At 41.2% G+C, this 16,724-nt stretch overlaps 1 protein-coding gene across 1 annotated transcript in view; it reads left to right on the top strand.

Moving 5' to 3' along the window:
• Window positions 1-11,899, top strand: part of scinla (scinderin like a) — a 38,090-nt gene extending 26,191 nt beyond the window's left edge. The window contains exons 10-17 of the mRNA XM_060919721.1: window positions 2,179-2,312; window positions 2,411-2,501; window positions 4,756-4,926; window positions 6,209-6,383; window positions 6,770-6,885; window positions 7,150-7,227; window positions 7,391-7,451; window positions 11,334-11,899. Of these exons, the coding sequence (XP_060775704.1) occupies window positions 2,179-2,312; window positions 2,411-2,501; window positions 4,756-4,926; window positions 6,209-6,383; window positions 6,770-6,885; window positions 7,150-7,227; window positions 7,391-7,451; window positions 11,334-11,503 (996 nt within the window). The 3' untranslated portion in view covers window positions 11,504-11,899. The remainder of the gene's footprint in view (window positions 1-2,178; window positions 2,313-2,410; window positions 2,502-4,755; window positions 4,927-6,208; window positions 6,384-6,769; window positions 6,886-7,149; window positions 7,228-7,390; window positions 7,452-11,333) is intronic.
• The last annotated feature ends 4,825 nt before the right edge of the window (window positions 11,900-16,724 follow it).

Below are 16,724 nucleotides of genomic sequence, written 5' to 3'. Positions count from 1 at the left end.
AATTTTGAGTTCATTGAAATTAATATAGTAAGTTAACACAATGAGGCGAAAAATTTAACTTCCTATATGAATTTCAATGAACTCAAAATTTTAAGGCAGCCCGGGTACTAACTTTAAGTTAAAACAAATCATTTTTACAGTGATATATCAAGAGCATCAAATGATTCAACTCAGCTGTCCATATAGACCAATAGCCAGGTGTAAAGCCAATCCTAAACATAGGTTATGAGTACATAATCTACAAGTAGTTTTGTCCAGAATTTGCACTACCATTAGATCAATATCTGTTCTAACTAGTAGTGCAAGTGATTATATTGCACAAATGGACATTTTTTTAACCACCTGTCTAATATCATCAGAAAACACTGCATGTATGATCTTGGCCTGGAGATCTGTAATCTCTGTATATTCATTCATTCATCTTCAGTAACCACTTTATCCTGGTCTGAGTCACAGTGTATTTCGGAACACTGGCCGAAGGCAGGAATACACCCTAGATGTGATGCAAGGCACCATGCACACACATACAGGGTTAGTCAAAATTATGTTAACACTTAAATGGTAGAAACCATTTATTCACAAAACATACAGTACATCATATGTGCAAGATGATTTACAGGACGGTCTCAACCTGTTCGCCATCGTGTTCAACACACAAAAACCAGCGAGCAACAGTACCATTTAAAGTCTGGACACACATTTCGCAGGGAATAGATGATACTACAGTCCTTTTTTTTTTTCTCTGTGCTCTCACGGAAGGCGGTCACATTTCTCTGCTCTCCTCTCCTTTTTTTCCTGCTTGTGCTCTTTGTTTCGTCTCGTCTGCCTATACTTTTTTTTTTTTGAGAGACTTTCTCCGCATTGAATTTCTAAACTAAAAAAGCATGGATTTGATAAACTGGTCTCCTACCGAAATTGACACAGTTTCTGGGTTCAGGGGAACCCACCTGACTGTGGCTATACAACTTGAACCACAACAATGGTTGTCATCTGGGAGACGCTTTCGGCTTTGCAAGGAATAAGTATTTCGGAGACCAAATGGAATTGAATTGAACAGAAATGGACAGATATGGACGAAATGGACAGATATGGACGAGTGGTGTGGATGTGTAAAGACTGCGTCTGTTCGAAAGACCAAACAATCCCTATCTTATCGACATTCGGCTCCCTGAACAGCACCGGCCTCGATCAAGGCCGTTGCTGGGGCAACATTTCCCCCAGAAGGTCACTGCTGGGAGACACTCTCGCATTCTTCGCATTCCTTCCCCAATTTTCCGCGGTCGCCGTTTTTCACCCCCAGTGTGACAAGCGGGTGCATGACCGGCGCTGTTTGCATGGCTGCAGGAGCGGACGGCTGCTTGCTTGCACTGGGCTACCTCTACCTCCTCCCCTCCCCTCCTACCCCCTTACCCCTTCCCCCCCACCCCTGATTGCTCCCCCTTCCCCCCTTTCCCCCCTCAAGTCCCATGTTTTAAAGTGTACTTGTGTATTTGTGTGCTTGTGCGGAGGTTTTTTAAATGCTCCCACACTGTACTCCTGATAGGAGCATAGTGGGGGGGTGTTCTTTTTTTCCTCATCTTTCCTCATGTTACTACTGTGTTTCTTTTCTTTTATCCCTGTCTTCCTGTCCTGTTCCCCCTCTGTAAGGACAGGTTGATGGTCAATTTCACTGGTAACAGTGACAATAAAGGGTTCATTCAGTTCAGTTACTCTGTCCTTGAGGTCACTGATATCGCAAACATTCCTGCTATGCACACGCTCCTTCACCACACCCCATAACCAGAAATCACAGGGCGTCAAATCAGAGGAGTGTGGAGGCCACGGCAACGGTCCACCGCGACCTATCCATCAACCTGGAATGTGTGGTTGAGATATGGCCCATGGCGTATGTTTATCTGCAAGAGAAAAATAATCCATTAGTGTTAACATAATTTTGACTAACCCTCTATATTTCCATCTAGGTGCAGTTTAGAGTGAGTATTATTGAGAGCTCTTGAACAGTAGGTTTTCAATCATACATTTCAAGGGAAGGTAACTGAAGCTGTCTTCTAAACTTGCCATCATTCTGAACTGATGCCTTACTGTCACTTCACAGCACTGTAGAGTTCAGTGTTCTACCTCGTTTAACACCTGAGTCGACTTTCGTCAAGATTTTGTAATCTTGAGTTACCTTTGCAGGTGTGGCGTATTGAAAATGGGGAAAAGGTTCCTGTGGACCCCTCCACCTACAATCAGTTCTATGGAGGAGACTGCTATCTGATCCTCTACAGCTATAAACAGAAAGGCAGCGAGAAGCACATCATCTACACCTGGTGAGACAGTCCAGACATAAGCCTTAATCCTAACTGACTCACTCAGTAACTGACTGTAATACTGACTGGTATTTGTAAATTGGTCTTGATTGCTCTAGGCAGGGGCTGAAGTGCACGAAGGATGAGTTGGTCGCCTCTGCCTTTTTAACAGTCAAATTGGATGACTCCATGGATGGATCTCCTGTGCAGGTCAGACTTGTCTCAATAGCACTGATAACAAATTCTGAGGTTCACCTTCCCAATCATAGGGACACCAGAACCTCAGTGTGTTCTCAGCAGTTTAAGGCAGAGTTTCATTTTTTTATCCTTTCTTTTCTCTCAGTTTATGAATCAAGTCTGTTAGATGATTGCAAACAGTTTTGGATTTGCTATGTTAAATTTTCTGAAGCTCTTTGAACAAGGTTAGTTGGACATGGAGAGCTTGGATAATGCAACCTTTACAGCAGTGGCGGCTGGTAGTCTTTCAAACAGGGGAGGCTGGTCGGTTATGATATTTCCAGATTTTAAAAGAAAAAAGAAAAAACACATCAATTTTGCCCATACTCTTGCCTCTGATCTGGCTGATTGTTGGCAGGGTCACAAACTGAAATAACAGGTTCTTTTGGCCCATTAGCCTACTGTCCAATATACATGATGGTGGTGTTGGGGGGGGGTATATTTTAATATTTTATATTTTAAAATTGTGGCATGTTGTTTAAAAATTGATCATTATTGAAAGCAGCTCTTTGTCAGGAACGTCAGCAGTAACAGCAGAGTGTTCTGGAATAGGCACAAGCACTGACCTTAGGGAGCCAAACATAGAGCTGGGTGCCACACATTTCATTCAATGACACTTTCCCTATATTTTACTTATTTTGACTGAGAAATGTTTTATTGACAATTTTGATAACCCTTCACTTTTAATCCAGGTCTGTAGTGTGAAATGTTCTCAGCTGTGTTTTTGTTTAAAAATGTTTTCCAAATTGTAGCTGTGTTTAATTCATATCCAGAGAAATATATATTCCAATATAATATACTCAGCATAAACATTTTAAATAGATTCTATATTTTTGGTCCATCCATGACATATTACTAAAGTAGCCTATTTACTGTTGTTGATGTGGGTCACTTGCTGTTAGCCAATTCACTTTCTCGTACCAGGAGAGCTGAAAGGAACGAGTATTATTCCCTACTTTTTTCACCAAGTCAATTTGAGGCATTGGTCTACCCTGCTCTTTAATTTTAATTTTTTCCTCGAAAGGAAGACTGGCAAATGGCTTCGCCAAAATTAAATCAACAATGCTTGGCATCCGTGCACAGCTTTCTTGCTAGCTGACTAGCCCCCTCAAGTTCAAGTTCAGTCACTCAAATAAACGAAATTTCTGGAACCAAGATAGCAAACTTGACAACACTATATTTACACTTTATTTACAATGAAAATATATACAAACTAAAAAAGCTGGTAGAAACCGTATGTAATGAATGAAATCGAAATGTAAGCTGATCTCTTACAATACACCACAGCACTTGCGAATCCGCATGGGACTGAACTGAAATTCACCGCTGCCTGTCTATATTTGAAACGAGCTGTCAATCAAATAAAATATCCGGCCGCTTTCACCAATCACCAGTCTCCTCGCGGAAAGCTTTGCCATGTCCCTCCCACTGTGAGGCTGGGAGTCCGTGGGCGGGCGTTTTTGCAGTATTTGTCCAATAATCGTCTTGCATTTTGATATTGAAAAGCGCATAGCTCCCAAATGCCATTGAAGTCCACTGAGGCTGGGCTGCATCGTGTTGTCACGAGGGGGAAAAACTCACACACACATTAGGCGAACTGGGGAAAGTTATAATGGAATGATTTCACACTGTAGTTGGGTTGAGCACATATATTTCTATGATTCTGGATCTGAAATAGCAATGTTATAAGGTCGGCTATAACATAAGCCTAGCGCAATTCATCCTACACGATGTTCGTCATTTTTAGAGGAGGCTGAGCCTCCCTCGTTGTCTTAGAGCAATCGCCCGTGCTTTACAGGTGCTTCTGGCTATCAGAAGTGTCTGGTTTTTCTGTCTCTCTACCTAGTTTTTTTAATAACTTAAATGTCTGCAGGCCTAAAAGCATATTTGTCATTTGTTGAGATGTCTTTACGTGTGGGTACAAAGATTTTTAAACACCTTCAGTTATCAGTAAATTTTCTGGTAGTCTTTCAAATGTTTAGTTAGTGTGGATTTCATTAAATGAGCAACATTCCTGCAGATTATATGACCATGTGTGACCCAAACATCAAAGCAGGAATAAAAGGAAACCCACTGAACCCAATAATTAATAGCTGTAAACATGCATATTCAAACAGATCCAAATTTATGCGCAAAAAATATTTTTGTTTGTTTAAAATAGTCAGTTCAAGATGAACACATGAACTTCAATGTAACCTCCAGCGCTGCTGTATGATCTCCTTTACAGGTGCGTGTCACTCAAGGCCAGGAACCGCCCCATTTGATGAGCCTGTACAAGGACAAACCGATGATCATTTTCTTGGGCGGGACTTCACGAGAAGGCGGGCAAAGCAATGCAGGAAGTACACGCCTCTTCCATATCCGTCAGAGCTCCACCCGTGCTACACGTGCTGTTGAGGTCAGCCACACCCATTACTGCCTTGTAGCCAGTCACGTCGTAGTGCTAGAAATGAATAATTTCTGTATTTTTTTTTATGTCAGGTATTGCATACTATACACATTCTGTCCTCCTAGATTAGATTAGATTAGATTAGATTAGATAGAACTTTATTGATCCCTTTGGGCGGGCTCCCTCAGGGAAATTAAAAATTTGATTGCGATAAATATCCACTTACATGTTTGCCAGATTTGTATGGTCGCTCTGTGAGTTTAGCAAAGCTTAACATTATGCAAATTAGTCCATCTGCAGAACTCTGTTTAGCCAATCAGATAAGAGTAGGGATGTTTCATTGGGTGCATTATCTGTGTAGTAAAGTCTTTAATTCGCCTGTTATTATTTGATGATGCTACCCACTTTTGCTGTGCTATTTTAATGTTAATTAATTGTTTACATCTTTATTCATTTAAATCATATGATTCTTGTTCTGATACTTGCTGTAGCCAGGTCATGCTATTGAGCTTGAGCTCGAGAGCTAGCCAAGTGGATGGCTGATGCCCATCATGATTAATGAAATTAAGACTCATTCATGCCTGTACACTATTCTAATATCAAATTAACTTTGATATAGCAATAAATAAAAATGTAGACGAGCAAGGGTCTGACAGTGGTATAGTAGCTAGTATTGCTGCCTTCCAACTCCAGGGTCCTGGGTTCAATCCTGAGTCCTGGTTATTGCCTGTGTGGATCATGTGTGGAGTTTTGCACATTCTCCCCATGTTTGCATGGGTTTCTTCCAGGGACTTTGGTTTTCTTTTACTGTCCAAAAACATAAAGGCGGGCAGACTGAGTATGTTAAATTGCCATAAGTGTGAATATGCACGTGAACAGTACCCTGCGTTGGAGTGATGTCCCATCAGTGGTGAATTATCCCGCTTTGTGCCCAGTGTAACCAGAATTGGCGCTGGAACCACCGTAAACTTGTTTAGGATATAGTAGTTATTGAAGATAAATGAATGTATGAAATAGCAATGAGCATGTCATATCACTGCCCTAATAGAGTCTATTACTGACTTAATTTCTTTAACAATGCCTATAAACAAACCCATATAAATGGAATAGAAATGTGATGAAGTACGGCAGCATGCAGAATTTGCAAACACAAATTGTATGTACCATTACTTCAACTTACACACTACAGTACCAAGCTAAAAGCCTTGTAGAGCGCAATCTGTTAAATCTCACTAAATCTCTATCTGAGATAGAAAACTATCAGTAAACATTGGATCTTCTCTCCTCTCAGGTGAATCCCTGTGCTGCAAATCTGAACACCAATGATGTGTTTGTGCTGAAGACTCCAGAGTCCATATTTCTGTGGATAGGAGCTGGGGCCACAGATGAGGAGATGTCTGCTGCAAAATACGTCTGCAGCACCCTAGGTGGCAGTGCTACTGAAGTGACTGAGGGGAAGGAACCAGGTGATCATTCATCAAATAGCACACTCAAAACAAATGCCTTTCAGATTTCTTTAATGAAAATTTCTCTATAAATAAGATATATTGATTGGCTGATAAAAGCAGGCTGTTTTAGAACTGTCTTCTAAACATGAGTGGAAATGATGCTGATCCATCACAATAATGGAGGAAAAAATGTGTTCATTAAAAATATCCTGTTTTGAACATGCAGGGAGCTAATAACTTGCCTAAGTATTAGCTATTAACACAGTTTACTTACAAGATGCAGCTCTCTTTGACATCACTGAGGGTTCAAACATGCAAATCTTTCAGTGTTAATGTTACGTTAATGTTATAAACCATCTGTGCTGTACAAAAATATTATTGGTTAAAATCTCTCTCTCTCTCAGTGGAGTTTTGGTGTGCTCTTGGTGGAAAGCAGGACTATCAGACCTCCCGCAGTCTGCGGAATACAGTTAAACCACCTCGTCTGTTTGGCTGCTCCAACAAAACCGGCCGTCTCATAGTGAGTTCACAGAGCAGGAGTCAGTGGATGTTGCAGTTTAACAATTACTACTCTGAATTAACTTCACTGACCTCGATATTGACCTAGTAGGATATCAGTTACAAGTTATTTTAATGCAGTGGCTCAAATTGGTACTAGAAGAGTAATAAGTAAAAATGAGTAAAAGAAAAGTTAAGATAAATGCTTTTTATATATATATATATATATATATATATATATATGTCTTCTCTCTCTCTCTCTCTTTCTCCCCTGTCCTGTTCCTAGGCAGAGGAAGTGCCAGGAGAGCTCTCTCAGTCTGATTTGGCCACAGACGATGTCATGCTGCTGGATACCTGGGACCAGGTATCGCTGCATGTTCCAACAAATCTCTTCTCTACTATTTCTATTACTTCAATGAAACGGCCCCCAGCTAACCTACCTGATGTATTAATAAATTAAATAAATACAGCCTGCTGGGTCTGAATGTACAGGATGGCAATGTTCTGTCTTTCTTTTCTCTCCTTAGATCTTTCTCTGGATTGGTAACGAGGCCAACGAAGTGGAGAAGAGCGGATCAGATAAAATAGGTAGCCTACTGCTGATGCTACACACGGTTGTCATATCCCGTCAGATACCATACCACTGTCTGAAATCTGTTGACAAACACACAACTTTATAGAAAAGCACAACTTTATTCATCACACACTTGTGAAATTCCTCTCTGCATTTAACCCACCGGAAGCAGTGAACACACACACCACGGGCGATTGCTCTAAGACAACGAGGGAGGCTCAGCCTCCTCTAAAAATGACGAACATCGTGTAGGATGAATTGCGCTAGGCTTATGTTATAGCCGACCTTATAACATTGCTATTTCAGATCCAGAATCATAAGAAACAAACAAAGGGAACTCGCACACCTAGATGCCGATATAATAATGCACTTTTATTACATATTAAAACAAACAAAAAGTGCTACCAAAGTGAAAAGTACAAACGTTTCGGTCACAATCAGACCATCCTCAGTGCAAACAATTAAAAATAAAGACGCCCTTATATAGACAAGGCCACATACACGGAAGACAGGTAGTAGGCCTTTAACCAAGCCTGAATACAGGTTAGGGTGCATGGATAAAGACATCCTATCATCAGCACCGTTCCCGCCATCATACAACCAATGACATAATACATAATTACAACAAATGTCACATGAAAAGAAAAATAATAATAATTAAAAAAAAACCCATCGGACAATAAGCGTAAGACTAAGTATACAAACTATTCATAGAAAACAAGTCAAATCAAAATCATCATTCAATAAGGCCTACTACCTGTCTTCCGTGTATGTGGCCTTGTCTATATAAGGGCGTGTCTTTATTTTTAATTGTTTGCACTGAGGATGGTCTGATTGTGACCGAAACGTTTGTACTTTTCACTTTGGTAGCACTTTTTGTTTGTTTTAATATGTAATAAAAGTGCATTATTATATCGGCATCTAGGTGTGTGAGTTCCCTTTGTTTGTTTCTAGTTATTCTATTGGAACTTACGCACCCACCAGGTATCAGATTTAAAAGGCGCGGTACCTTCATTGGAAAGCAGATCCAGAAATATATGTGCTCAACCCAACTACAGTGCGAAATCATTCCATTATAACTTTCCCCAGTTCGCCTAATGTGTGTGTGAGTTTTTCCCCCTCGTGACAGCGCGATGCAGCCCAGCCTCAGTGCACTTCAATGGCATTTGGGAGCTCTGCGCTTTTCAATCTCAAAATGCAAGACGATTATTGGACAAATACTGCGAAAACGCCCACCCACGGACTCCCAGCCTCACAGTGGGGGGACATGGCAAAGGTTTCCGCGAGGAGACTGGTGATTGGTGAAAGCGGCCGGATATTTTCTTTGATTGACAGCTCGTTTCAAATAGACAGGCAGCGGTGAATCTCAGTTCAGTCCCATGCGGATTCGCAAGTGCTGTGGTGTATTGTAAGAGATCAGCTTACATTTCAATTTCATTCATTACATACGGTTTCTACCAGCTTTTTTAATTTGTATATATCTCATCTCATTATCTCTAGCCGCTTTATCCTTCTACAGGGTCGCAGGCAAGCTGGAGCCTATCCCAGCTGACTACGGGCGAAAGGCGGGGTACACCCTGGACAAGTCGCCAGGTCATCACAGGGCTGACACAGACACAGACAACCATTCACACTCACATTCACACCTACGGTCAATTTAGAGTCACCAGTTAACCTAACCTGCATGTCTTTGGACTGTGGGGGAAACCGGAGCACCCGGAGGAAACCCACGCGGACACGGGGAGAACATGCAAACTCCACACAGAAAGGCCCTCGCCGGCCCCGGGGCTCGAACCCAGGACCTTCTTGCTGTGAGGCGACAGCGCTAACCACTACACCACCGTGCCGCCCCTAATTTGTATATATTTTCATTGTAAATAAAGTGTAAATATAGTGTTGTCAAGTTTGCTATCTTAGTTCCAGAAATTTCGTTTATTTGAGTGACTGAACTTGAACTTGAGGGGGCTAGTCAGCTAGCAAGAAAGCTGCGCACGGATGCCAAGCATTTCTGATTTAATTTTGGCGAAGCCATTTGCCAGTCTTCCTTTCGAGGAAAAAATTAAAATTAAAGAGCAGGGTAGACCAACGCCTCAAATTGACTTGGTGAAAAAGGTAGGGAATAATACTCGTTCCTAAATATAGAATCTATTTAAAATGTTTATGCTGAGTATATTATATTGGAATATATATTTCTCTGGATATGAATTAAACACAGCTACAATTTGGAAAACATTTTTAAACAAAAACACAGCCGAGAACATTTCACACTACAGACCTGGATTAAAAGTGAAGGGTTATCAAAATAGTCAATAAAACATTTCTCAGTCAAAATAAGTAAAATATAGGGAAAGTGTCATTGAATGAAATGTGTGGCACCCAGCTCTATGTTTGGCTCCCCAAGGTCAGTGCTTGTGCCTATTCCAGAACACTCTGCTGTTACTGCTGAGGTTCCTGACAAAGAGCTGCTTTCAATAATGATCAATTTTTAAACAACATGCCACATGCCACAATTTTAAAATATAAAATGTTAAAATATACTCCCCCAACACCACCATCATGTATATTGGACAGTAGGCTAATAGGCCAAAATAACCTGTTATTTCACAGTTTGTGACGCTGCCAACAATCAGCCAGATCAGAGGCAAGAGTATGGGCAAAATTGATGTGTTTTTTCTTTTAAAATCTGGAAATATCGTAACCGACCAGCCTCCCCTGTTTGAAAGACTACCAGCCGCCACTGACACACACATACCCAGAGCAGTGGGCAGCCATGCTAACAGCGCCCGGGGATCAGTTAGGTGCTTTGCTCAAGGGCACCTCAGCCCAAGGCCGTTCCATATTAACCTAACCGCATGTCTTTGAACTGTGGGGGAAACCGGAGCACCCGGAGGAAACTCACGCAGACATGGGGAGAACATGCAAACTCCGCACAGAAAGGCCCCCGCTGGCTGCTGGGCTCGAACCCAGAACCTTCTTGCTGTGAGGCAACTGTGCTAACCACTTACACAATGTGCCGCCCGGTGAGAGACTCTCAGATTTTTGGGTAGGGAGATGCGTACAGTCTTTGTGTCTGTTGTAAATAAACATCTTTGGCTGAGTTTTTGAGATGACTACTAGATTTCTCTTTGATGACCTATGTGCTCTAGCAGGAACACGTTTAACATTATTATTGAACATTATATCTATCACTCTGGATAAGAGCATCTGCTAAATGCCATGTAATGAAATGTAATGTAATGTTATTTTTTTCATTTATAGGATGGAGCAGGGCCATGCATATATAGTTATAATTTTTTTTCTGGGGACAGTGGAGAGAAAAATTTATTTTTTTGTTGCCAATTTTCATCTACTAGCTATTGCATGACTGCTACCATGAGAGACTGAAGTCTAATACATGCTTTTTCCAAGGCAGATGAAGCCAGAAGCCTCATCTTTTTGAATTGAAGCTCAAGTAACCTCGTAGGAAGGTAGCGTTAAGTGAGTTATTCTGTAGACAGATGCCAGCAGTCAGCAAAAATTTGATTTGACAAAGGCCATCCTTTCCACCCAGGAAGCATGGAATCGTAAGGATTTGAATTTGCAAACTTCTGGTCATAGGGCGGATATTGCATTAATCAAGTACTCTGCAACATACTTTTGTCAGTTTTTTGATAGAATATTGTGCCATACAGTGTCAGAAATGAGATAAGCAAGTCTATTTGAGATTACTGAAGAACTTCATGCCATTTGAAATAAGTGTGTGATGATTTAGGTTTGCACAATGCTAACCTGTTTGATCTATGCTTCCCTTACATGCTAGCAACATTAGCCTAACTATCACTGTAACATGAGGTTATTATAACAGTGCAATGTAATTCAGATAAAGATAATATTTTTTCTTGTATTTGTTCCTTCAGCTAATGATTATGTGAAGTCAGACCCCTCTGGCCGTTGTGGTACTCCTATCAGCATCATTAAGCAGGGCTTTGAGCCACCCACTTTTACTGGCTGGTTCCAGGCCTGGGATGATACAATGTGGAGCAAAGACCCTCTGCAACGTATCGTTTCCTGTTTCCAAAAACACTAATACAGTTTGCATGGCTTTTCATATACACACAAGTGTTGCTGTGTACCATAAGACAAGTCTGCTATCTGGGAAAGCTATAGATTAACAGCAAAAACGATGTTATACACTAGTCATTGCATACACTATCATGTAATTTTTCATCAAATATATGCTTTTAGCTTATTTTTTAAAAATACAGTCACTTTTAAACCTGTGTGTGTGCTTAACCAACATGTTCTCTATCTGCCTATAAATGTGGGCTTCATAATCACGGACACTGATTCTATTTAAAATTTAAACCTTAAAAATTGTTAACAAAGTCAGTTTTCATTTCCTACAAATGCAAAATTCTGCAAACATATTGGGTTCAAATATTGAAGTATGCTGGTTCAGAATAAAACATGCGTCTAGAAACAATGGCTAATGTCGTTCTTTAGTGCTTAAAGTGCCTTGACTGAGCTGATTAATGAAGGTATCTCTGTAGCGCTATATGCTTTTATATATTTAAGGACAGAAAAAAAAGGAAAGTACATTTCCGGAGTACCACTAGCAGATGGTAGGACAATTACATACTCTATCTGGCCAAAAGTATGTGGACACCTGACCATCATGCATCATGAAAATATTTGATGTAGCTCCTCCCCAAACTGTTGCCACAAAGTTGGAAGCACATAATTGTCTAGGATGTCTTTGTATACTGTAGCATTAAGATTTCACTTTACTGGAACTACATGGCCCAAACCTGTACCGTCTTGACAATGCCCCTGTGCACAAGGCAAGGTCCATGAAGATATGGCTTGCCAAGGTTGGATTGGAAGAACTCAAGGGGCCAGCACTGAGCCCTGACCTCAACCCTTCTGAATATCTTTGAGATGAACTGGAACACTGACTGCACACCAGGCCTCCTCACCTGATATCAGTACCTGACTTCACTGATGCTCTTGTGGCTGAATGGGCAGTTTTTCAACCCTGAAACATGTGAAATCAAAGCATCGCACTATTCTTACTGACACACATGAAAGAATTGCTTTGAGTAGCCACAACTGAAAGCAAGCCAGATTTGAAACACATTGTGGAAAACAAGGCGCACCAGAAGTCCCACAAATTCAAAATCAGTGACATGGCACTTAGGAAATACAAACTGTCTTCTGTCATCATAATCATTATACATTTATATTGCTGTCATAGTGGTAGTTGTACTAGTGTGCACATATTGTGATGTAAGACTTTTTCTGTTGCCTTTGACTGACTGGTCGGCCACGTTATAGAGTCTATAAATGTGAGCTACAATCTCTTTTCATGTAATAGGTATTATGCATCATGGCTGTGCTTATTTTATACTGAGAAACATCATGCATTAAAATTCTGTATTATTATTATTATTAGACACTATGCTATCCAGTGTAGCAGTTTCTATGATCACTGTGCTTCAGTGCTTTCATGAAGAAGGCAGTGTTTGCATCCTTAACCTCTCCACAATCAAACCCACACAATCAATAATAGGTCTGTAATGAAAAACGATACTCTAATTAAATGCTCACTAAGAATAAATACAGTGGTCCTAAAACGTATATGGACCCATAAGTGATGGATATATTAAATTCACTGCATTAAAAATCAACATATCAAACCATTATTTTAAAGAAACATACCACAAGCACAGTTTTCAAGCAAAATATATGTTATATTTAAACATATCAAAACTAGACTGTGAGTGATGGCACAGCTCACTCCGGCCCGGTCTAGTCCAGAAGGAACGATCTAAAGTGGGCCACCTTGTGCAATAAATGTTGCAAGCTACAGTGCTGAGCGTAAATGAGTACACCCCCTTTGAAAAGTAACATTTTAAACAATATCTCAATGAACACAAACAATTTCCAAAATGTTGACAAGACAAAGTTTAATATAACATCTGTTTAACTTATAGCGTGAAAGTAAGGTTAATAATATAACTTAGATTGCACATTTTTTCAGTTTTACTCAAATTAGGGTGGTGCAAAAATGAGTACACCCCACAACAAAAACTACTACATCTAGTACTTTGTATGGCCTCCATGATTTTTAATGACAGCACCAAGTCTTCTAGGCATGGAATGAACAAGTTGGCAACATTTTGCAACATCAATCTTTTTCCATTCTTCAACAATGACCTCTTTTAGTGACTGGATGCTGGATGGAGAGTGATGCTCAACTTGTCTCTTCAGAATTCCCCAAAGAAAATAATTTCTTTACACCACAAAGGTGAAGGCTACAAGAAGATCAGCAAAGCTTTACTTATCAGTCAGAATACTGTAGCAAAAGTGGTACAAAAATTTAAGAAAGATGGAACTGCAACCATCTCACAGAGACATGCAGGTCGTCCACGGAAGTTAACACCTCAACAGGAGCATCTTCTGATGAGAAGGGTTGAAGAAAATCGGTATGCAAGTTCACTGCGGTTATCTAAAGAAGTAGAAAGCCAAACTGGGGCGACTATTTCCCGTGATACAATATGGCGTACATTGCAGAGGAATGGCATGCATGGATGCTGTCCACAAAAGAAGCCTCTCCTAAAGCCCAGGCACAAAAAATGTTATTAAGAAATGGCAGTTAACAAATGGTGGAGATCAAAGTGAGGTCTGGAAGATGAAGAAAACTTTCTGAAAGAACTGCTCGTTGGATTGCTAGAAAGGCAAATAAAAACCCCTGTTTGACTGCAAAAGACCTTCAGAAAGATTTAGCAGACCCTGGAGTAGTGGTGCACTGTTCTACTATGCAGCGACACCTGAACAAATATGACCTTCATGGGAGAGTCATCAGAAGAAAACCTTTCCTGCGTCCGAGCCACAAAATTCAGCGTCTGAAGTTTGCAAATGAACATCTAAATAAGCCTGATGCATTTTGGAAACAAGTCCTGTGGACTGATGAAATCAAAATAGAACTTTTTGGCCACAATGTGCAAAGGTATGGTTGGAGAAAAAAGGGTGCCAAATTCCAGGAAAAGAACACCTCTCCAACTCTGAAGCATGGGTGTGGATCGATCATGCTTTGGGGTTGTGTTGCAGCCAGTGGCACAGGGCACATTTCATTGGTCGAGGGAAGCATGGATTTGAATAAATACCAGCAAATTCTGGAAGCAAACATCACACCATCTGTAAAAAAGTTGAAGTTAAAAAGAGGATGAGTCCTACAATAAGACAATGATCCAAAACACACCTCAAAATCTACAATGGAATACCTCAAGAGGCACAAGCTGGAGGTTTTGCCCTGGCCCTCACAGTCCCCTGACCTAAACATCATTGAAAATCTGTAGATAGATCTCAAAAGAGCAGTGCATGCAAGACAGCCCAAGAAACTTGTAGAACTGGAAGCCTTTTGCAAGGACGAATGTGTGAAAATCCCCCAGGTAAGAACTGAAAGATTATTAGCGGCTACAAAAAGTGTTTACAAGCTGTGATACTTGCCAAAGGGGGTGTTACTAGATACTAACCATGCAAGGTACCCAAACTTTTGCGTTGGGCCCTTTTCTCTTTTTGTCATTTTGAAAATGTAAAAGATGAAAATAAAAAATTGTTTTTGCTTAAAATATAAAGGGAATGAGTCATCTTTAACTTTATGCCTTTTGGAGATCATTTCATCTTCAACTTGCTTAACTGTTCACAGTAACAGCAATTTTGACCAGGGATGCACAAACATTTGCATACCACTGTATCTTCATTATTAATTGCAATTATGCAGATTTGGGTAGAGGCTATGTCAAGTCAAGTCAAGTTTCTTGTCAAATATGCTATACATGCTCGACATACAGCACAGATGAAATTTCAGTCCCCTCTGACCCACGGTGCAAACAGGCAATGCAATAAATAAAAATAGAATAATTGAAATAAACAATATAAACAGTATAAACACTCTAGATAAGAACTAGACATAGACTAAACACTCATCTATCTATCTATCTATCTATCTATCTATCTATCTATCTATCTATCTATCTATCTATCTATCTATCTATCCACACACACACAGTATAAACACTCTAGATAAGAACTAGACATAGACTAAACACTCATATATGTATACACACACATAAATTGGTGCAAATAAACAGTCAAGGGCACTTGAGGTATAGCAGGTAAACATGAAATAAGCAGCATAAACAATAAACTAGTAGCTGTTAAGGTGAGGTAGTGCGGAATAGTGCAAATGAGCGAGGTAAAGTGAAATGTGCAGTCCCTGAGTTCAGTGTGTTAATGAATGTTGAGAGTGTGTGTGTGTGTTGGGGGGGAACTATGAGGGTGACATGTCAGATGCTGAAGGGGGGGCAGGGGGTGTGGGCAGAATTTGTGGCAAGGGGCAGAAGGGGGAGGAGGGGCAGAACAGGGAGGGAGTTGAGCCTCCTGACCGCCTGGTGAAAGAAACTGTCCTTGAGCCTGCTGGTTTTGGCCCGGAGACTCCGCAGTCTCCTCCCCGACGGCAGCAGACTGAAGAGGCTGTGAGATGGGTGGGTGGGGTCACCTGCAATCCTGATGGCTTTGCAGGTGAGGCGGGAGTTATAAATATCCATTAGAGAAGGGAGAGAGACACCAATGATCCTCTCAGCTGTTCTCACGATGCGCTGCAGAGTCTTGCAGCAGGACATGGTGCAGGCGCCGTACCACACGGTGATGCAGCTGGTCAGGATGTTCTCGATGGTGCCTCTGTAGAATGTGTGCATGATGGGGGCCGGGACTCTTGCTCTCCTCAGTTTGCGGAGGAAGTATAGATGCTGTTGGGCTTTTTTGGCCAGTGATGCAGTGTTGTTGCTCCAGGACAGGTCTTCAGAGATGTGCACACCCAGAAACTTGGTGCTGCTCACCCTCTCCACTGCAGCACCGTCGATAGATAGTGGAGCATGCTGGGTGTGCACTCTCCTGAAGTCCACAACAATCTCCTTCGTCTTCTCCACGTTCAGCCAGAGATTGTTGTCCTTGCACCACAAGGCCAAGTGGCTCACCTCACTCCTGTAGATTGTCTCATCGCCATTGTTAATGAGACCCATCACAGTCGTGTCATCCGCAAACTTAATGAAGAGATTAGAGTTGGATGTTGGTGTGCAGTCGTGAGTCAGCAGAGTGAAGAGGAGGGGGCTCAGCACACATCCTTGGGGGCCCCCCCGTGTTCAATGTGATGGTGCTGGAGGAGTTGCTGCCGACCCATACAGCCTGTGGTCTGCCCCTCAGGAAGTCCAGCAGCCAGTTGCACAGGGAGGTGTTGAGTCCCAGCT

The sequence above is a fragment of the Neoarius graeffei genome, chromosome 4 (genome assembly GCF_027579695.1).
Source record: "Neoarius graeffei isolate fNeoGra1 chromosome 4, fNeoGra1.pri, whole genome shotgun sequence".
In the NCBI taxonomy this organism is placed as follows: domain Eukaryota; kingdom Metazoa; phylum Chordata; class Actinopteri; order Siluriformes; family Ariidae; genus Neoarius; species Neoarius graeffei.
This window is presented reverse-complemented; position numbering and strand designations above follow the sequence as displayed.